Consider the following 23,406-nt stretch of genomic DNA (forward strand, 5'->3'; position numbering starts at 1 on the left):
GAAAAATTGAGAGAATACCCTTTTTTGACTCACATGCGAAGCAAAAGTGAGTCTATGTACTCACCCGAGTCGTCCGTCCGTCCGGAAAACTTTAACGTTGGATATTTCTTGGACACTATTCAGTCTATCAGTACCAAATTTGGCAAGATGGTGTATGATGACAAGGCCCCAAAAAACATACATAGCATCTTGACCTTGCTTCAAGGTCAAGGTCGCAGGGGCCATAAATGTTGCCTAAAAAACAGCTATTTTTCACATTTTTCCCATTTTCTCTGAAGTTTTTGAGATTCAATACCTCACCTACATATGATATATAGGGCAAAGTAAGCCCCATCTTTTGATACCAGTTTGGTTTACCTTGCTTCAAGGTCAAGGTCACAGGAGCTCTTCAAAGTTGGATTGTATACATATTTTGAAGTGACCTTGACCCTGAACTATGGAAGATAACTGTTTCAAACTTAAAAATTATGTGGGGCACATGTTATGCTTTCATCATGAGACACATTTGGTCACATATGATCAAGGTCAAGGTCACTTTGACCCTTATGAAATGTGACCAAAATAAGGTAGTGAACCACTAAAAGTGACCATATCTCATGGTAGAAAGAGCCAATAAGCACCATTGTACTTCCTATGTCTTGAATTAACAGCTTTGTGTTGCATGACCTTGGATGACCTTGACCTTGGGTCAAGGTCACATGTATTTTGGTAGGAAAAATGTGTAAAGCAGTTCTTAGTGTATGATGTCATTGCTAGGTTTAGTTACCCTAAAGGTCGAGGTCAAGCATGTGAGTCGTATGGGCTTTGCCCTTCTTGTTTTCACAGGGCACGAGACGATAATAATGTAAACACAGGAGACTCTTAGCGTCTGGGTCAAATCCTTAGCTACTTTCGCCAGAAGATGGAAGGTCGAATTCCCGAAGAAGACGCCTGCAAGAGAAAACTGGGACACATCCTCTGCAGACTCTCCTGTCAGTTCGTCTCGTCAAATATAGTTGTCTATAGTTTACACGACACGAGGCGATAATTATGTACACACGGCAGAACCTTACTGTCTGTCACACATCCTTCGGATTTGTCAGCTTTTTTTTGCCAGTAATATTGGAAGATCGAATTCCCGAAGAATATGTTTTGAGAGAAACCGGGGACACATTCTCTGGAGACGCTCCTGCCAGTTCGTCTGGTCAATAAGTTGTCTATAGTTTACACGGCACGAGACAATAATTATGAGCACACAGAATTTATTTTTATTTATTTTATGCAATTTATATCGCGCACATATCTCAACCACGGATTCAAGGCGCAGGGATTTATTTATGCCGTGTGAGATGGAAATGTTTTTACACAATATATCACAATATATTACAGAAGAACATTATTGTCTGGCACACATTCTTAGGAGTTGTCAGCTTCTTTCGCCAGAAGATGGAAAATCGAATTCCCGAAGAAGATGCCTTCAAGAGAAAACTGGGACACATCCTCTCGAATCTCTTCTGCCAGTCCTTCTCATCAAAGAATGCCCCTCACTTCATAGAACACGAGACGATAATAATGTAAACACATGAGACTCTTAGCCGCGTCTGGTACACATCCTTAGCAGTTGTCAGCTTATTTGTCAGTTAACAGGGAAGATCGAATTCCCGAAGAAGACGCCTACAAGAGAAAACTGGGACTCATCCTTTCGAGTCTCTTCTGCCAGTTCGACTCGTCAACAAGTTGTCGATAGTTAACACGACACGAGGCAATAATTATATACACACAGAAGAACCTTACTGTCTGGCTCACATCCTGCGTATAAATTGTCAGCTTCTTCCGTCAATTCACAGGAAAGATCAACTTCTTCTTTTTCTGCTTTCATGGACTGAAACGCCCATGTACACTCGTGTTTTAGATTGTTTTGCACGAGTGGGTTTTTACGTGGGTGATCGTTTTTACCCCACCATTTCGGGGAAGGCAAAATCGAATTCTCGAAAGAGACGTTACAAGAGAAAACTAGGACACATCCTCTGTCCAGGCATTTTCTACTAGATTTTCTCATCAAAAAGCGCTCTCCTCTTTAAAGGACACGAGACGATAATGACATACACACAGCAGAGCCTGACTGTCTGGCACTCTCACTCTTTAGTGTAAAATTATCCAGCTTTTCGTCCGTCAAATAGGCAAGATCAACTTCTTCACGAAGGCATTACAAGAGAAATCTGGGACATATTCTCAGGAATAGAGGACGAGACCGAGTCACTTATTCATTAAATGCTTTGTTTTACAAGGTTCCGAGGAGACTGGGTTTTGCATGGCTCTCACCTTGGGGGTTTGTCTATGCTTACAGCGCGGCTTACTTCCCCTTGTCATTTGCTAATTTTCTTTAGAGCTCTTTGTCTTCTACCAATAATCAAACAGTTCTCTGTAGTTAACATAACACTAAACGATAATTACATACACAGGGAAGAGCCTCGCGTTTTAGCACATCTTCCCTCGTGTTATCAAGCTTTTGGTCACTTTACAGAAAAGATGGAAGATATGAAGAAAACACTGGGACATTTCACTGTCTCTTTACTGGTCTATCTCATGAAAAAGTGCTCTTACTTTACAGATTGTGGCGATATTCACATACATATAGAAGATCCTCACTGTTTCGCACATCTTTTTATATTTAGTCAAGTTTTGACTAAATATTTTAACGTAGAGGGGGGAATCGAGACGAGGGTCGTGGTGTATGTGTGTGTGTGTGTGTGTGTGTGTGTGTCTGTGTGTGTGTGTAGAGCGATTCAGACTAAACTACTGGACCGATCTTTATGAAATTTGACATGAGAGTTCCTGGGTATGAAATCCCCGAACGTTTTTTTCATTTTTTTGATAAATGTCTTTGATGACGTCATATCCGGCTTTTCGTGAAAGTTGAGGCGGCACTGTCACGCCCTCATTTTTCAACCAAATTGGTTGAAATTTTGGTCAAGTAATCTTCGACGAAGCCCGGGGTTCGGTATTGCATTTCAGCTTGGTGGCTTAAAAATTAATTAATGACTTTGGTCATTAAAAATCTGAAAATTGTAAAAAAAAATAAAAATTTATAAAACGATCCAAATTTACGTTTATCTTATTTTCCATCATTTGCTGATTCCAAAAACATATAAATATGTTATATTCGGATTAAAAACAAGCTCTGAAAATTAAATATATAAAAATTATTATCAAAATTAAATTGTCCAAATCAATTTAAAAACACTTTCATCTTATTCCTTGTCGGTTCCTGATTCCAAAAACATATAGATATGATATGTTTGGATTAAAAACACGCTCAGAAAGTTAAAACAAAGAGAGGTACAGAAAAGCGTGCTATCCTTCTTAGCGCAACTACTACCCCGCTCTTCTTGTCAATTTCACTGCCTTTGCCATGAGCGGTGGACTGACGATGCTACGAGTATACGGTCTTGCTGAAAAATGGCAGCTACTTGACTAAATATTGTATTTTCGCCTTACGCGACTTGTTTGTTTAGCTTTGTCACACTCTTCGTCACTGAGTTAACAGGCAAAATCGAATTTCCGAAAAAGAGTTACAAGAGATATAAACGGACATTTTAACTGAGTTGATACAACAACCTATAACGTTCCAACAACCTACCTTTCTTGTTTTTAGATTCTGGACATTTTAAAGTCTCTTCTAATGACCAGTTCTTCTCGCCAAACGGAACTCTATACTTTACAAGACAGGAGGCGATAATTACTTACGTAGAAGACACTTGCCGTCTGACACACGTCCCTCGGAGTTGTCAACTTCTCAGATGGAATGCCCGAATAAGATGTTACAAGACAAAACCGGGACATCCCTTGAGTCTCTTATACAGTTCTTTGCACCAAAAAGTGCTCCACACATCACAGGATACGAGACGATAATTACTTATACACAGAAGGCCTTAACTGTCTGGCACCTCTTCTTTGGACTTGTCAACTTCTATCGTCGTTGAACTGCTAGGCAAGATCGCTTTTCCGGAGAAGACTTTACAAAGGAAAACGGGGGAATATAAACTTACCCTGGGTCGAGTTCTAAGTCAGTTCTTCTCGTCACAAAGTAACCCACAGTTCACAGGCCGCGAGAAGATAATTAATTATATACGATATCGATACGTGCAGCAGACCTGTTTACCCTTACGATTTTGGCGTAATTTATTACGATTTTCTGCAAACAATACGCCATTCCGCTATCTGTGTCAAGACTACGATTTTCATAAATAATAAAAATGTTAAAAAAAAAAATTTAAAAAAAAAATTATTTATTTATTTATTTTTATTTTTTTATTAATTCACATGTTTGGCATTGTTTTTTTCAATGGCAAAATGGGGTGAAAAAGCACAAAACTGACCAGAGATCATAATCATGTCTGTCTGATGAGACGCTGGAGAGCCTTCTAGTGGTGAAGTCTCGCCCTCACTCATTCAGCAAGCGCAAGTACAGTAGAGAAGCGTTTGACACACTGAAAAAGGCCTACTACGAGCAAAAGAAAAAGAATCAGTGATGCATGTGCTTTTGATGTGATTTTCTTTAAAATTATGATGGATATATATGTGCATGATTGCGTTTCGCAGACACATGTAGTTGTCATGTGCGTTGTAATTGGCGACGAATGCTGGATGATTATTATTTTTGTGCCAGGATTACTATATTTGGGGCTGAGCATTACTCCAAAACACTTATGGGGGTAAACAGGTCTGGTGCAGAGCCTGGTGGTGACGTTGCGAGTAATTTCCTACTGTTGACGTCACCGAGACAAACTTTGTTCTCGGATACAAGCAAGGAATTGACATAATGTGAACGTGACGCCATTATTTGCTTTATGGCGTCTTCTTAAACTTAGTTCTGTTCTTGACGTCAAAGATGTCTCTGTGGAACAGAAGGTAAAAGGAGACGTCTTACTAAAGACTCTTAGTGTGTTGAGTGGCCAGTGTCGTTTCTCATTAAGTATACACTGTCTTTCGCACATCCCCCGGACGTGTCTACTTCTTTCGTCAAGTAACACGTAAGATCGATGTCTCGACGTTTCAAGCTAAAACTGGGACACATCCTCTAGAAGAGCTCTGAGTCTCTTTCATCCGGGTCGAATTCTTGTCGGAAAAGATACCTGAGAGAAGACCCTAGTGAATGACTTTCTTTAGTTCCGAATCTCGCTTCCAGTCATCAGATAGTCCTGCTGAAGTTGTGCTTTGCATTTTGCTGCTGACAGTGTCTTTGTTGATAATTATTGTTGAGTGGAATTTTGACCCAAAAGTGTAGTTTCTGTTGTGGGGTTTTACTTGTCGCTACCTCAGATAGCCCCTCTAGATGTTTTCTTGACATTGTGCTGCGTGTCTTTGGTTGTGATACTAAATCTAATTTTCATGAGTGGGATTTTTGAAATAAAAGTTCTGTTGTATGTGTTTGTTCGCTTGCTCCTTTGTTTTGGGACCCGATAACTCAACTTGTGACCCGCGGGCCACGGGATCAAATCCCGGCAGGGACACGGGTCAACTTCATGTGCAGACTCACCACCACCATCAACTTCTTCTTCTTGGCGTTTGCTGGCGCTACACATTCATACCGGCTCGGGAGATGAAGGTCGTAGTCTTCTCCAGCTCCAGTCAACTGCCACGGAGCTTGGTCTGCAGTGGGGTGGGGGACGGCCACACTTCTTGTCGCTCCTTCTGTAGAAAGGGACATCTCTGCAGGATGTGATCCGCTGTCTGGTCCTCAAGACCGCAGGTACAGGTTGGTAATGGCGCCAGCTTAAACTTGCGGTTCTTGTGAGCGTTCACCACCATCAACACAAACTATAACTACCCAATTTAACGTATAAATTCTTTCACCTTGTGCATGTGTGAATGTTACAGGTCCCGGGAAGGTGCAGGATCTGATCAATGAAGGGGAGACCAAGACCAAGAGTATAGAGACCAAGTTCGAATTTAAGATGAACAAAGCACGGGTATGGTCTGTCTGTCCCTGTCTGCCTGTTTCTCTCTCTCTTTCTCTCTCTATGTCTGTCTGCCTGTTCCTCTATCTCTTTCTCGCTCTATGTCTGTCTGCCTGTTTCTCTCTCTCTATCTTTCTCTATGTCTGTTTCTCTCTCTCTCTATCTTTCTCTATGTCTGTCTGCCTGTTTCTCTCTCTCTTTCTCTAAAGACAGATTGTAAAAAAAAAAGCCTAGCCTTAAATCTTAATCCTTGTATAATAAATCTTAATTCAGTTCAGTTCAGTTCTCTCTCTTTCTCTCTCTCTCTCGCTCTCCCTCTCTCTTTCTCTCTTCGTTTTTTAAGGGAGTTTGATACAGCTCATATTTCCTTATAGTTTACATTTTTTTTCTTTGGGGCGGTGGTGGTGGTGGTGGTGGTGGTGGTGATGGTGTGTGTGTGTGGGTGTGGGTGATGGTTGAACATGGGATTGGGAGTAACTGTTTTCTCTTTGTTTACAAGTCAATACCAATTACATGTAATTGCAAAGTTTTGAAACTGTATTGTATCGGTGTTTTAATTTAGGGGAAGGGCTCCTAATATGGACCGGCTCCTAATATGGACCACCTCCTTTTCTGACAAACTAACGGCGCTAGAGCGCTCAAATTTTTTTTATTGGCTGTATTCACCCTCTCTGGACAACTTGCACATTTCATTTTCATTTCATTTTCATTTTCATTACTTTATTGTCCCATCGCTGGGAAATTCGGGTCGCTTCCTCCCAGTGGAAAGCTAGCAGCAACGGAGTCGCGCTACCCAAGTGTCTGCGTGTTTAGGTGTATTCAGCCACCTGCACTTATGGCAGAATGACCAAGGTCTTTTACGTGCCATTGTGATGACACGGGGGTGGGACATGGCTTCCGTCTCTGGGTCTGCACATAAAGTTGACCCGTGTCCGTCCCGGCCCGAATTCGAACCTGCGACCTTTCGATCACAAGTCCAGTGCTCTACCAACTGAGCTACCGGGCCCCATGTCAAAAGAGTTGCAGAAACACAAACCTCAAAACCGTTAGGCTTTTTCTCTTTTTTTCACTTTTGGCATGGTTCACTCTAAATTTGCCGCCTAAAACTGACTCGTTTCTGTCCACAGCCAACGCTTTTATAACACAAAATTGCTTTATATGACAGGTAAGACCGTATTTGTTACAATTTAGCAGTCTTGACCCCGAGTTTCTCCTGCAAACAAAAAATAATAGCAAAATCTCAAAGTATGTGTGAGTCCCCTAATATGGACCACCTTCAACAAATCGAAGAAAATAAAAGCTAAAGCCTATTTTCATTAATTCATTAAGAAGCTTGCTGGAAATAACCCATAACTCGCCCTCGAGATTTAAAAAAAATATAACAAATAGTTTTCTTTTCGTGGAAGTTGATAATTTCACTTAATTTCACTCTGTTTTTGATAAGCTTCTTTAGTTTCCTAGTGTGCTTCAAATAATGCTCTCATCAACCCGAAACAGCTAAATCTAAAGCATATTTGAAGTAGTCTGACTTGCGCACTAAGTTGTATCATGTTATTTTGAAGTATAGGGGGCTTTTTACAGTGATTCGTGAAGGCCGCTTCACTGGTCCATATTAGGCGCCCCTCCTAATATGGACCCTTTGTGATTTTTTCTGTATTTAATTTTCGCTGAATACTATCTATCAAAGCTATTTCACTCTAATTAGGCCTAACGGTTAACCTAAGAGAGAAGGACTACCAAACACAAAATGAAACTTCTTCGCAAGAAAAGAAGCAAGTTCAGCATGAAACAAAAAGTGGTCCATATTGGGAGCCCTTCCCCTACATCCGGCGAAATGGGATATAGGCCTATATAGTTGCCTTGAAGGTGAAGTTTGATAGACGAATTCAGTGCAAAATTTAAAATAATTTCAGCGAGGAATTTGTGGTGTGTGTGTGTGTGTGTGTGTGTGTGCACGTGCGCGTGCGTACCTGCATGTGCACTTCAGTACCTGGGATTTTCACTTCACTTTCTTTCCATTCCTCAAGATTCGCGGGGAATTCGTACGCCTGGACAACGCCGAAAAGCCAGGGGCCGCCATTTGCGAATGCGCGGCAGAGAAGAACGTCACCTATGTCGTCACGGGCACGCGTGGACTCGGCAAAATCCGGAGAACGATCATGGGCTCCGTCAGCGATTACGTTATCCATCATGCGCACGTGCCCGTGTTGGTAGTTCGACACAAAGAGGGCAAGCAATGATTTTCTAGATCACCGCCGGGCTGAGGTGTGAAGCGGTTTTTCAATCATTCATGGGCTGTGAGCAGGTCGATGATGTGTTCGCATGAATGATTTGTATAGATAGAGAGGCTTTATGGAGCGTCAGTGAACTGAAGTGAAATATGGAGCCGTACGTGTATACAGTGGGCCTTTTTTTTTTGATGATGATAACAAGGATAGCAAACTTTTCAAGTACTTGTGCATTAAAACGAGTACATTTAATAGAAAATTATTGTCTTTGACGCATGTGAATCTACCTATCGACCAAAGGCCTCGTAGACCTCCAAAATATTCCGACGAAAATCAGATTTTTCTTAAAAAGCGGAATGAGTCTTGAAATGAATGTAGGCATTTATTCAGAGGTCTGAACACAACATCTGGTGAATTTAAGCAAGGTCTTAAACGGAGAAGGGGGTGCGGGAGGAGGAGGGGGAGGGGAGTCTGACATGAGGGGTCTTAAAAGGGGGGCTCCACTGTATAGCAACGCCCCGACGATGATTCATTTTCGGTTCGGTAAATTAATGATCGACTAGTTTGTCAGTTTGATGACCTTGGCTTAATTGCTGTGGCGATGGACAGTGTTTTCAGTTTCTTCTCCCTCTGTGAGTGTGTGTGTGTAAGTGAGAGGCCGCCATGCGCGCTGTAGTTAGTCATGTCGACGTGTGTGTCTGTCACATTATTTCCGCTTTGTGTAGTAATCTACAGAATCACCTGACTTAATTTATGGGACCAAAAACAAGGACACTTCTCGTTATATTAGAAAGCTTTTTTTGCACGAGGACTGAGCGATTTAGTTGTTTCCTTTGATGAATGATGACGGATTTTCTTTGCTGCATGAAAATTGAATGTAGCACATTAATTACCAGCTGGTTTTCTAGCGGAAGCTTCATTTTTTTTGCCGCGGGAAAAGAATACCTGCAGTATCGTGGCACTGAAAAATTTAGCTGAGGGTGTAGCAGGATATCATAGTTCAACCAGGTTCACGATAACAAACACACAAAGAAGAAAATCAGTCAATTGAGATATCTTTTTAAAGGTAAAGATGATATGTTATTGATGAAATGGATGATTTCATTGGAAAGGGCAAGAAAGAGTATGACTATCTTTGCCAACGGAAAGGAATTCCCGGAGTTACCTTTGCAAATGTCGAATAAAAAAAACCCTACTTGTCTAGGAACATTGCTTGAAGCACGGCTTAAATCATCACCTCTTTTTTGTTGTTTGTATAGTGCCTTCTTTTTATTATTGATAAAAGTATAGCGAATGTTGCAACGTTTTTCGTGTGATTATTTTGTTAAATGCTCGATTGTATTTCACTAGGATGTTGCTGTAGATTGTATAATAGTTGCAGATCGTAAATACCAAGAGATCTACGATACTTACTCCGTTAACGTTTCATGCAGAGAAACACTGGACATGAAATTGTATGTGTACATGCACGAGCATATCATCTAACAAGAAAGCATCGATCCTCACTGTCTCTGTCGACGCCCACTTGCAAGCCGGTTGCTTCCCATTACACAATAAACCGAGGTCATCGCACAGTTTTCAAATGTGCCAAACCAGAGGGAATTCTGGGTCGGGATATCCTTTTTGTGAAATGACGTCAGTGCCTTTCGGGGATTGGTCAATGCGTCAGTTTCGGTGTTAGATGATATGCTTGTGGTACATGCTAATATATATGTTCTAATAATAAATCTGTACTGCCACATTGCCAGTGAGAGCTGCAATTTTGTCCTAACCAGAATAAAATCCTACAAAAAGACACAGGTCTTAGTCAGAAAAAAATGTACAATACATTTAGCTTTTCTCGTCCCTATCGTTTACATGGGATATTCGTTGTAAGAAAATGTTGTGTGGTTGATATGAGGCTGTTGTATAATGCGTAGCTGTTTATTTCACTGCACTTGTGTACGTTGTGTTGATATTAGTTGTTTTTTGTGTTTGTTCTGAATAAATAAAATTAATGAAGAAATCCATTCTGTATAACTTGAATGAATATTCAAATGTGTTTTTGTTGTATTTGATTATATTAGTACTTAAGAATATTTGCATTCATGAGACTTCCCGCAGTGGGGCACTGCGGTTATGAAATTAAAAGCCCCTCCTGTTTTTGGAACCGCAGGAGCTTTCTAGTTTGCTGTTAGGTAGATTTTTGGTTCCTCTTTCCTGTCATGCTCTCTTTTTCTTCATGAATTTTCTTTTTTCTGCCGTCTTGCTCATTCACCTGTATTTTTTCCAAAAATCTCTTCTCTTGCCGCTTGTCTCGCGATTCATGTATAGTTTAATCTGTTAGTGTTCTGATGTAAGTCCAGCAGTAGATAGGTTAAGCCTATTTTAACATACTGGAAACTGGTAATCTTCCAGTAGGTATTAATTTAGTTTTACTAAAGCCTGCTGGGACACAAGTAATGGGTTAGTGCATTTGTAAACAGGAATCGCTTGACAAGTGGCCCCCTTCATCCCCCCCTTCCTCGTCCTGATATGGCTCTGCGTGGTCGGCTGGACGTTAAGCAACAAATAAACAAACAAATTCATGAGACTACGGTTTTCATAAAAAAAATAAGAGCATGCATGGAATTCTGTAGCATTTGATATGTAGACTAAGAGTAACGACAATCAGTTAATGATGCCAGTATAGTCCTACAATGTCATGTTGTATTTGTGTTACTAGTACTATTTTAAAAAAAAAACTTTTTAAAGGAGATATAGATTTTAAAAATAAGATTTGAAGTGGAAAAAGATATGTTTTTTTCTGACTTTCTTCTCTTTATTGCAATAGAACCAAAATTTAACGGAGAAATTAAGGATACAAAACTGAATTGGTCTTGAATAGCCAAATATCTTGATCGGGCATACAACAACAACTAACCAACTAACTGAGCTCGCAGGTACACTTGAAGTGATCTTATTGACACTTAATTTCAGATCGTGTTATGTAACAAAAGTAACCCCACATCATATATACATATATGTAATGCTTTACTTTGTGGGCTTTGAGAGTGATGTTTTAATATCTTGATGTTTGAAAGTGGAATAAAACAAACAAATAGAGATCCGAATTGTGATTCTTTGTGAAATTAGTGGAGAACTTCTGATGCAGTGTATCATTTTGATTTTTGTTTGTTCGTCATTGTTTGTTAAAGGGCAGCTGTCGGGTTGCCTGGTCTCAAAAATGCGCGTTTAAGAGTTTTCCGAGTTGATTCAACTAAAGACTTGATTTGGTCCAGAAGAAGACACTTTCATCATTAGTTTGAAACCATTAAAATGCGTGAAACTTTCTGCTAGTTCTCACAATCCGCAAAAAAACCCGAAGCAGTTGGCAGGCCGAAACGACTCAAAATCCGCGACCGACAACTTTGTCAGCACAAGAAAGACGCCGCAGCGTTAGCCTTGCTGTGACGTCACTCGAGGAAGCCGATAAGGCCGCTGTGAAGTTTACAGTACAATGTGGACTACAGCTGGACATCTGTAATGCTGTACGCGTGATTGATTCTTGCACAAAGTAAAGTATTAGGATGGTGGTATCTTCTCAAGACCCACGTTCCCATTTTCTCTTCTTTGATCTGACCGACTGCAACCTTTACAAGTCATTTCTAAAGTGGTTCACATGCTGTTGCTACTCCTCCAGTCCACCCGGTTAAACCATAAAGTTGCTCAACCACAGACCCTCGTGTCCCTTGTCAGCAGACACTGTACACTTATGAAGAAGGTCCGCTTGAGGTGTCACACCAATTACCGTGTACGTGTGAGGTACTGAATTCAAGACAAAAGCCAACTCTGTCGGTGGGAAAATCTTGGAAAAAGATGATGATAATACATCTTCAGTTACTCACTCAAGTAGATAGACGAGATAAGATAAAGGGAAGAGAGACGGAGACAAAGATGAAACAGTGGATCTAGTGTGGAAAATGGGGGAGGGGGGTTCGGCCGCAAAAAATCAAAGATGAATTTGTCAAACTGTGTTTGTGATGGTTATCGTGTGTGTGTGTGTGTGTGTGTGTGTGTGTGTGTGTGTGATAACACGTATGTGTGTGTGTGTCTGTGTATATGTGTGATAACACGTGTGTGTGTGTGTCTGTGTGTGTGTCTGTGTGTGAGTGTGTTTGTGTGTGTGTGTTTGTGTTCCTCGACGCGTGACAATATCTGCCAATAAGTTGAACAAAAACAGGGTTCAAGTGGAACAAAAGCAGGAGGGGGACGGAAGACATGTTATGAACTCCGTTTTTTACTGCGAAATTTTGGCCTGGGAGAAGTCACCACATCCTAAGTTTCTCCGTCTTCACCTACCCGTGAAGTATGCTTGAGGGCTTGACTAGACAACCCGATTGCGCCCATTACACGGCATAAAGAGAGCACCGTTCAACCCGGCCGATTCCGCGGCTGACGTCACGCGTCCAAGGGAAGTAATTTTCGAGCGGGCTGCATTGACTCGGCCAAGAATGCAAACTTTCTTCGATTAAAGACATTGTAGCATGTCTAAAGTCTTCGGACTTGTGTTATCAAGCTGTCAAAATCACCAAGTAACTTTTAAGTATAGTTTCAGTTACATGATAACTCATTCTAAGGAACAGATTTTGAGAGCCACAACCCGACAGCTGCCCTTTAATAACTTTTTTTGAACATACAAACTGTTTCTTTCATACACACACACAGCGCACACACACATTCTCTCTCTCTCTCTCTCTCTCTCTCTCTCTCTCTCTCTCTCTCACACACACACTGTGAGACATACTCGCAAACAAACTTTGCATTTGAGACTTTGAGACACACTGTCACACTCAAAGACGCTCAAACACACTCACACAAACTGACTTTCACACACACTCGCACAAACACTGAAAACAAACTGGTAAAAGATGTGAACCACGTCTGTTCTCTTTATTCTTACACAGGACAGAATCTGAAAAAAGACAAAGTGACGAGTCGTACGCTGTAAAGCATTGCAGAACATCAATATTTATGTATCATATTGATGGCGTGCATTCTGTACATTAACTCTGTGAGCAGGTGTTTTTCTATTGATATGTGTATTGGGGAGATTTAATTCTGCAGGAAAAGTGACAGTATACACATGTATCACATGAGAAGGGTGACAGCAATTAAAATAACAACTTAATTGTCAGTAACAATTGTAACGCCTTTGACTGTGTAGTGTGACAAATATTATAGAAAAAAAGATATACATCGCCAAACATTTGTTATAAAAATCATTGTATCTGAAGCAAATACAAACCAAACGTAGGGCTGTGTGTGTGTGTGTGTGTGTGTGTGTGTGTGTGTGTGTGTGTGTGTGTGTGCGGATTTTCACACACACAAGTTTACAGAAAAAAACAAGACAGAGAAAAGTTTTCTTATATGTACTTGTGTTTCAAAAAAAGACAGATTTGAAGTGTTTCAAAAGATACAATTTTTCATACCAAAGAAAAGATTAAAAGCATATATTATCCGACAGTAAGATGGTAAAACTCTTTTCTCCCTGAGTACTATCGTTATTGATTTAATGCCTAAATGGGGTAAACAGAGAAAGTAAAGAGAATTCAGGGAGAATAATAATACACAAATAAAAGAGCAGACTGAATATTTATGTATGACAAGCACAATTTCGAAGAATTTTTATTGAAGTAATTATATATCATTTTTTCTTCATTTCATTAAATAATATCACACACAGAGTAAAAGGGAAAAAAGAAAAACAGAGAGGAAGAAAAGAGGATTTACCCCCTAAATACCCAAGGTCCTTATTTCTTTGATTATTAATATTAAATGCACAATACGTTGACACATCGACGCATGCAGGAAAGAAGTTTCTTTATTTGGTGTTTAACGTGGTTTTCAACTGTTCAAGGTTATATCGCGACGGGGAAAGGAGGGGGGGGGGGGGGGGGGGGGGGATGGGGGATGGGATAGAGCCACTTGTTAATTGTTTCTTGTTCACAAAAGCACTAATCAAAAAATTGCTCCAGGGGCTTGCAACGTAGTACAATATATGACCTTACTGGGAGAATGCAAGTTTCCAGTACAAAGGACTTAACATTTCTTACATACTGCTTGACTAAAATCTTTACAAACATTGACTATATTCTATACAAGAAACACTTAACAAGGGTAAAAGGAGAAACAGAATCCGTTAGTCGCCTCTTAGGACATGCTGGGGAGCATCGGGTAAATTCTTTCTTGTCCCAACCAATATGGGACTCCCCCTAACCCGCGGGGGGTACACATCGACGCATGCAGGAAAGAAGTTCAACATCAAATAAAACAATTTAGTCAAAGAATGTAAACAATTCATTCTTCATCCTACACATAGCATTAAGAGCTGAAGTACCATACAAAACAAAACAAAGAGTTAACATAGGGCATAGTTTATAAGTGGAATGAATCCTGCAAACACACCTGGGAAATGGTAGTATGTAATAGAAAAGACAGCCAGCATTCATCTGCAAAAACTACATTGCTACATGGCTCTTGCAAATACACACACATACAGTTTAATTGTATTTCAAAAGCATATTTTGATGTTTGAGAAAAACGTACAGCTGTATGAAAAAGTCCACCAAAAATGTACATTACATGTATTAGCATAGAGACTTGACTTGGCTTGAACACTTAAGCTACATGGAAATACAAATCATCAAAAATCGCAAAAGATTAAAAAAATGTGTAGCCTATACTTTGTATACAAGTATCCCTTTCAAGTTAACCCTTTCGCTGCCAACCAAAACTTGCGTATGTGCATTCCTGACTGCCAGGGAATATTGGAGTTCGGGGTGTAATAATTCACAAAAAATTCTAGTTCCAAACTGGCAGTAGGTAGGTAAGTAAAACCTATGTTATTTTTAAGGGAAATTGAACCAAGAATCTGTTTTTAGTGTCTAATCATGGAAATAATAATTAGTTTGGCTTATAATGATGTTTAAATATGAACTTTTGAAAAATCAGTCCGGCGCATCTTCCGGTGCCTGTGGATCAAACACAGGTGGCTGTTTTGCTCGCTCCAAGAAAGGATTATAATCACTATCATCTACCTGTTTCCAACGAATCGTCCGAAAGAAGATCTCCCCCTTCCCCTGTCAGTATCCATAATCATTTGCACCCCCTGTAGCGTCAGTCCGGCTTTGTTTTTCCCTACTACGGCCCGGTCGACTTCCACCGTTAGCCATTTTGACGAGTCGAGATTTCTCTCCCCTATCCTGTCGCCAAGGCCGAAAATAGCCTTCAGATGCAAAACCGCGTCACCATTTATGTTTATTCATGAGAATGAGGTATCCTACCAAGCCATTGGCTGCTATTTTTGTGTCAGCAGTGACATCGCACTTCTGGAAAATCCCGGAACGGTGAAGACGGGTAAACCCGTCCTAAGGCAGGCAAGTGGTTAATAAAATGAGAAATCTATACAGGTCATTGCTGTAACAAAATTCCCTCCGCAAAATCATTAAGTCTCTTGACTACATGCTTGGTAAACAACAGCAAACAGATATCTGCTACCTTGTCACATATAATTCAAAATACACAAACTGAATCTTTGATTTCAATCAATTTGATAACATAAGAGGATTACAAATTCACTGTCTTTCTTTCTTTGGTGTTTAACGTCGTTTTCAACCATTCAAGGTTATATCGCGACGGGGAAAGGGGGGAGATGGGATAGGGGAAAGGGGGGAGATGGGATAGAGCCACTTGTTAATTGTTTCTTGTTCACAAAAGCACTAATCAAAAAATTGCTCCAGGGGCTTGCAACGTAGTACAATATATGACCTTACTGGGAGAATGCAAGTTTCCAGTACAAAGGACTTAACATTTCTTACATACTGCTTGACTAAAATCTTTACAAACATTGACTATATTCTATACAAGAAACACTTAACAAGGGTAAAAGGAGAAACAGAACCGTTAGTCGCCTCCTACGACATGCTGGTTAACATCGGGTAAATTCTTTCTCGTCCCAACCAATATGGGACTCCCCCTAACCCGCGGGGGGTACAAATTCACTGAATTAAGCGGAAACATGTTTCTATTAGTGCACATGTCATTACATCTTCTTCAGCTATAACCTTGTTTAAAACCAGACCGCACCTCAGATACTATAATACTTACAGTATATGAACTCAATGCTTTCTCCATATAGATCACATTTAAATGGTGCTAATCAAATGTTTGAGAAATTACCAAACTAATAACAGGTTTTGACAAGAAAGGTCAGATCGAGACAGCTATAAAAGGAAGCATATAAGTGCATGAATAAAAAACATACTACATAGTATTGCTACAATTTTGGCAGTTTGTGCATGCTGATTCTTACGTTTGAGGTTATGAAAGACCGCAGTTTTGAAGAGCCCAATAACACACTTGGATACACTAATATTATAGCACCTATAAGAATAAGGTAGTGAAATTAACATAAGCAAAACTTTGGTCAAAGTGAGATAACATTTATGATTTGTGCATTTCTACAAATGTGGTCCGTTTCTTTGTGGGTTAGTTTATGGGCAAAAATTATTTGCATTTCAAAAAAATTGGTTTCCTTCACAAAATAGCTTAGTCTCACTACAATAACAAATAATTTTGTGCAGTGGACTGTGACATTTCAGTGCAACAGATTGGGTCCACAACAGAGAAGCATTGGTTTTGTACAGTGGAACTTGCGGCCTTAAAAAAACCAAAACAAACAAAAACATAAAAAAAACATACATGAGACCAGCCAAACATGTCCCTACAATGAAGGTGTCCTTCCATTAGTTACTCTTGTCAATTGAGAGACCTGTGGACAGAGGACAATGCCCTTGTATTACTTTCCTGTGAGGTGTCCTATTATCGGAAAGACCTCTATAATCACTGGTACCAGACTGTATATCTCACTCAAGAAGAAAACAGAGAAGAAAGGAAAAATAATACAACAATGCTGTCATTTGGCTCATGCAATATTTCTCAAAGCGAAAGCCAGGATATGCGGTGACATATTAACATTCATACTTTCTGTAACATGCGTTCTTTACATTCTGTGATTCATGATACATATAAAATAACGTACCAGTCTCATCCTTCTTTTAAAACGTGTTCTTTATAATCATGATTGACACACAACATACCACTGACAGGGGTGGGACTCTCTTGTGATGAAAAACGAGGAAATCCCTTTTTCTAGGGGGTTTCGAGGGCATGCTCCCCCGAAAATTGCTTAAATCTGTACAATCTGGTGCATTCTGAGACTAAAATTCAACTTGTTTGGATAAGATAAAAAAAAAAAGACATTCTTCCCATACAAAAAAAATAATTCCACAACAATGGTAACATTGTAATGGTGCATACTTACGTAATGAACCATGTATCCATAATCCAATACTGGCAATTGAATGATTCAATGTACTGAAGCACAACATGACTTAGAAGTTTTCAGTCAGCACAATTCTTTCTTTCTTTATTTGGTGTTTAACGTCGTTTTCAACCGTTCAAGGTTATATTCATTAAAAAATTAATCAACAATTGTCATTCATTTCTTTATTTTGCGTAGCCTGAAAAAGATTTTCGCTGATTTGTATTAAAAAAAATGAATACCAGCACAGTGTACAAAAATAACTAAAAACCTCTCTCTGCAGGCAAAAAAATGGCACCAGTAATTTTTTTTCTGACCAAAACGATTATTAATTCATGTGTCACAGGTGTATAACAATAGCTTAAAAAATGGTTTATTTTTTTATACATATACAGTACCACGATTGCAAAATTGACTCATTTAAAACAAGAAGAGCAAACGCTCGATCGAGTCACTTTCGCAGTTCTGAATATTATATGAGGCATCAGATGGACAGGAAGAAATTGCTATTCACAACACAATGAGTCACGTTCACATAAAATTTGAGCCCGGTCACTTTTATAGTTTCCGAGAAAAGCCCAACGTTAAGTTGTGTGTTGCCGAACAGAAAAGGCTAGTTATCTCCCTTGTTTTTCTGATAACGTTCGTAAAAGGCTACAGATGTAAATACTTTGATGTAAAGAATAATCCTACAAAGTTTCAATCACATCCGATGAACTTTGTCAAAGATATAAAATGTCTAATTTTTCCTTTGACGCTGACCTGTGACCTTGAAAAAGGTCAAAGGTCAACGAAACCATCGTTAAAGTGTAGAGGTCATTGGAGGTCACGACTAAACAAAATATGAGCCCGATCGCTTTGATAGTTTCCGAGAAAAGTCCAACGTTAAGGTGGTGTCTACGGACGGCCGGCCGGCCGGACGGCCGGCCGGATGGCCGGCCGGACAGACTAACACTGACCGATTACATAGAGTCACTTTTTCTCAAGTGACTCAAAAAAAAGTGTATTTGGTTAAAAACGCACAAAACTGACCTAAACATGAACATCTCTAAAACATGAATATTCATGAACTACATGTACATATAAACAAATTAAAAAAACGTTTTTGTTTCTCTATATTTGAACACTTACACACATTGTTTTAAAGGAAATGCAATGTTTAAAATATGGGGGTGTCTGTACAACTACAAAAATTGATTTTAATAAGAAATGCAATATGAAAACAGTGTGGTACAAATATGACTATAGCCAGGCCTTGTTCACACGAGAAAAAAAAAAGTGTAAGTTGTAACTAACAATCTCAATGTCCAAAAAAAGAAATGCTCAAACATGAAGAAAAACATGGGTTTAAAAAAAATAGAACTACTACAGAATCCATTTCCGCTGTATTAAAACCATGTATTCTTACAAATTGCCAGAATAAACTTTTTCTTTTATACAAGAAAGAGGAAAAGTCCCTGCTTAAATAATTTGCATATGTAAAGAACAATACTCCCCAGACCAGCTGGAAAAAAACATGTTAAAGAAAGGTAAAACCCTTGTCTGTTTCAACAATATAGGTAAAAATTTGTAAGTCTGTTTCACTGTTCTGAAAGTCAGACCAATAAAGGTTACAATCATAATCCGTTTCATTTATGTTCTAAAACAGACCAATACAGGTAAATTCTTAAAAATAAAACTTCGTCTTATGACAACTATTCTGTGTAGTGTTTTTCATTGAGGGGGTGAGGGGGGGGGGGGGGGGGGGGGGGTGTTGAGTGTGTGTGTTAACATACACAAAAGAAACAATCCTTTATCCCCCAGTGGTCAACGAGACAAAAAAGCATGCTACCAACGTTGTGCAGGACGTTTTTGCTGTTGACGCTGTCATAACTATTTTGTCTAAGCTCTTGTAGCTTCACACATCTTGTCCAAGATTCTCTGCTCAGTGTACATCCGAATTTCATTCTGCTAGCTGTCAGACTTGCTGATTTTACACACACTCCAGAGAGGGATGTCACTGGCTACCCTTGGTCAGTTATTTTGAACGTCCTTTCAACTGATATGGCTATCGGGGATGGATGCAAGTTTGTTTCCTTTCTCAGTTGAAACAGCAGTCTCCATGATGATTTGAACTACTTACATGAAGAATCAAAAAACAAGAAAGGTAGGTTGTTGGAATGTTTGTTATTGACAAAACAATACATTCACAGATATTTCGACCCAACGGTCTTTTAAGTTGGCAGTCTCTTTGTTTTTGGATTTACTTACATTAAGGTCTATAACTGTAAAAACTAAAAATGTCTTTTCACAGTTGTTACTTCTCACCTGGCTACCCTCGGAAGATGACACTGAACTTAGACGGAACACTGGACTACTGATGTTTGAACACCACTGCATTTTTTAATTTTTTATAGCTTGCACCGATTGCAGAAGTTGTGGTATTCCATTATTTAAATTCCTTCAGAAAACAAGAAGGGCAAAGCCCATACGACTCACATGCTTTACACATTTTTCCTACCAAAATACATGTGACCTTGACCAGGTCATCCAAGGTCATGCAACACAAAGCTGTTAATTCAAGACATAGGAAGTACAATGGTGCTTATTGGCTCTTTCTACCATGAGATATGGTCACTTTTAGTGGTTCACTACCTTATTTTGGTCACATTTCATAAGGGTCAAAGTGACCTTGACCTTGATCATATGTGACCGAATGTGTCTCATGATGAAAGCATAACATGTGTCCCACATAATTTTTAAGTTTGAAACAGTTATCTTCCATAGTTCAGGGTCAAGGTCACTTCAAAATATGTATACAATCCAACTTTGAAGAGCTCCTGTGACCTTGACCTTGAAGCAAGGTAAACCAAACTGGTATCAAAAGATGGGGCTTACCTTGCCCTATATATCATATATAGGTGAGGTATTGAATCTCAAAAACTTCAGAGAAAATGGGAAAAATATGAAAAATAGCTGTTTTTTAGGCAACATTTATGGCCCCTGCGACCTTGACCTTGAAGCAAGGTCAAGATGCTATGTATGTTTTTTGGGGCCTTGTCATCATACACCATCTTGCCAAATTTGGTACTGATAGACTGAATAGTGTCCAAGAAATATCCAACGTTAAAGTTTTCCGGACGGACGGACGGACGTCCGGACGTCCGGACGTCCGGACGGACGGACGGACGGACGGACGACTCGGGTGAGTACATAGACTCACTTTTGCTTCGCATGTGAGTCAAAAATGAAGGACTGAAAGCCCTTCCATTGTTTAAGAAATCTGAAGTATACTAAGAAATAGGTATGATGCAAGCAATGTACAATGCAAAACATATTTTGATAAGGAATGATTTTAAACAAATTGTGAGAACTGATAAGGATGATTCGGTGGGATTATATATTCTTCACAAGTGATTGATTAACACAACTGTACCCAGGAAGCATATTATTACTGTAACCAACACAAACTCCATTTGATTTCAGAAAATATACCAGTGAATCTTATATTTTAACAAACATGGGAAAAGGTGTGTGAGTGACTTACACAGTCAGTCTACACAGACATTCACTAAAAAATATCACCATTGCACTATGATTTTTTTTTACATAGTAATAATCAGCACTAAAACTAATTAGCTGAACGCAATCAGGATGTGTATACATGTAAGGACACTTGATACTACATGTTTATGGGGGAAGGCAATGTTTGTGTCACAACACCAGTACTATTTTTAAAAAATATTGTTTTTGCAGTTCTATCAACTTGTCTTCGATTCAGGAAACAACGACTACAGGAATAAACTGTGCATCACTATAAACAGTGATTCCAATGGTAAAACACTGAAAGCATGGGTAGACTGTACAATTTTTGTTTAAAAAAAAAAGTAAGAGCAGCATAATCATGTCATAAGCAAAAATCAAAACTTAAAAATTCAGACACTGGCAGTTATAACGTACTAAAAATAAGCAACACACTTTGGCATCGTTTAGCTACCGAAACATCTCATCTCTTGTGTCAGTCAGTCAGTCTTGAAAAGTTCATTTTTCATTGTCTTAAACCATCCACTGATCAGATAAAAACATTAAAACACACCGAGCTGAACAGTATAGGTTCTGAACACATGAGCAAAACAACTGACTGGTTGTGGATACAGCAATCCACAAAAAAAGTCAGAAGGGCAGTAACTGTGTAAGTACAGAAGGTGATTACAGTCCTTGGTTGAGCCCGAAAGCCATAGGCACTGCAGGGTTCTGCTGCATCAATCCAAAGCGCTGTTTCTGCTTCCGCTGCTCATTCATCTGTGAAACGTCAGGGGAAAAAAATTCCATTAGTAAATTACGGATGATTGACAAAAGGTTAGAATCTGCTTAAATCACAACAGCTCACTAGGTTAGTTCTTCTCACAACAGCTCACTAGTTCGTTCTGCTCACCCTCACTCACAGATTCACACACTGACTCACAGACTGACTCACCTGTTCTTTGAGCTCCATGAGCTGTGATGACAATGTCTGCACCAGCCTGTTGGTGGAGTCTAGCTGTACTTGCAGGTTGCGCAGTTCATTCTGCTCTCCCTCGCTCTCCTCCGCCGTCAGAGACATGGCCCTCATCCTCGGGAACCAGTCCAGGTTGCGATCCTGTACACACACACAACTAGAGATTACACAATGTTCTATAATATTAACTCACATTGGGAATCCCGCGAGATTTTCTTTACTTGGTTCGGCACTTACGGGGGTCGAGGCTTGACTCTTGCATACCAACATGATGAGCATCATGTCTATATCCTCTAGAAAACATCATAATAATATGCTTAAAAAATAACAGTTGCTTAATTTCAACAGATGATAATGTTGTTTTACGCCATCAAGGTGAAACCATTAGGGGCATGTTCCCGGGTGTTACCCAGACTTTAGATGAGATACACAAGTGTTTATGTGTGTTTAGGTGTAATCAGCCACCTGCATTCATGGTAGAATGACCGAGGTCTTCTACGTGCCACTGTGCTGACACGGGGGTGGCACAGTACTAATCATGGATAACGTCTTTGAGTCTTCACATAACGATTATTTCAACAGCCCGAACTACGTACCTTTATCATGGAATGGACGTAGCTCTCTGGCCCAGTGAACTCTGTGGAGTCCTTGACATTGACCAGCACAATGAAGAACAGGTAGTGCCACATGTTGTGCTCCGACTTGATGTGCTCCTCGAAAGACACCGACCGATTGTCAAACTTCTCTCGCTCCAAACCTGCAAGCAGGGGGGAAAAAATCACAGGGATTATGCATCATGATATATGTTCAATTATTTTACAGTCTGCGTCTTTGTAAAGACGTGAGTAGGACCAATTGTCCTTAACTTCCCTCGCTCCAAACCTGTGAGCAGGGAAATAATCACTGGAATTTAGTATGATAAGTTGATTGTTATATATGTTGAATTATTTTACAGTCTGTGTCTTTGTAAAGACAGTATGACTGATTGTCAAACTTTTCTCGCTCCAAACCTGCGAGCCGGGGAAAAAAACCACACACAAGGATTTAGCATTATGAATTGATTAGTATATATCTTACAATTATTTTACAGTCTGTGTCTTTGTAAAGACAGTATGACCGATTGTCAAACTTTTCTTGCTCCGAACCTGCAAGCAGGAAAAAAAAACCACAGACTTAGCCACGTGAGTTGATTATTTTACATGTTATAAACACTGAACATAAAAGCTGAGATCTAAGAAAATTAAAGGGAAGTAATCACTCTAAATACAGACTAAAGATTTAGCCACGTGAGTTGATTATTTTACATGTTTGAAACTAAAACCACTGAATATAAAAGCTGCAGTAATGGGTGAAAGTGTATAGCTCAATGGTACCCAGCACCTCAATAAATACACCTACAAACTTAACAGAAAAAACAAA

The 23,406-nt window shown here is 39.5% G+C and overlaps 2 protein-coding genes across 5 annotated transcripts in view; one reads left to right on the forward strand and one right to left on the reverse strand.

Moving 5' to 3' along the window:
* LOC138964748 (universal stress protein YxiE-like) overlaps nucleotides 1-11,253 on the forward strand; it is a 106,475-nt gene extending 95,222 nt beyond the window's left edge. Inside the window, exons 3-4 of the mRNA XM_070336792.1 lie at nucleotides 5,860-5,951; nucleotides 7,967-11,253. Of these exons, the coding sequence (XP_070192893.1) occupies nucleotides 5,860-5,951; nucleotides 7,967-8,179 (305 nt within the window). The 3' untranslated portion in view covers nucleotides 8,180-11,253. The remainder of the gene's footprint in view (nucleotides 1-5,859; nucleotides 5,952-7,966) is intronic.
* Nucleotides 11,254-19,657: 8,404 nt separating this feature from the next.
* Nucleotides 19,658-23,406, reverse strand: part of LOC138964732 (inositol 1,4,5-trisphosphate-gated calcium channel ITPR1-like) — a 194,835-nt gene continuing 191,086 nt past the window's right edge. For all 4 annotated transcript variants that reach the window (XM_070336765.1, XM_070336763.1, XM_070336764.1 and 1 more), the window contains 3 exons: nucleotides 22,584-22,744; nucleotides 21,967-22,128; nucleotides 19,658-21,791 (listed from right to left, as the gene is read on the reverse strand). In XM_070336765.1, the coding sequence (XP_070192866.1) occupies nucleotides 21,699-21,791; nucleotides 21,967-22,128; nucleotides 22,584-22,744 (416 nt within the window). In that variant the 3' untranslated portion in view covers nucleotides 19,658-21,698. The remainder of the gene's footprint in view (nucleotides 21,792-21,966; nucleotides 22,129-22,583; nucleotides 22,745-23,406) is intronic.

Source organism: Littorina saxatilis, linkage group LG4, assembly GCF_037325665.1.
Source record: "Littorina saxatilis isolate snail1 linkage group LG4, US_GU_Lsax_2.0, whole genome shotgun sequence".
Taxonomy (NCBI): Eukaryota; Metazoa; Mollusca; class Gastropoda; order Littorinimorpha; family Littorinidae; genus Littorina; species Littorina saxatilis.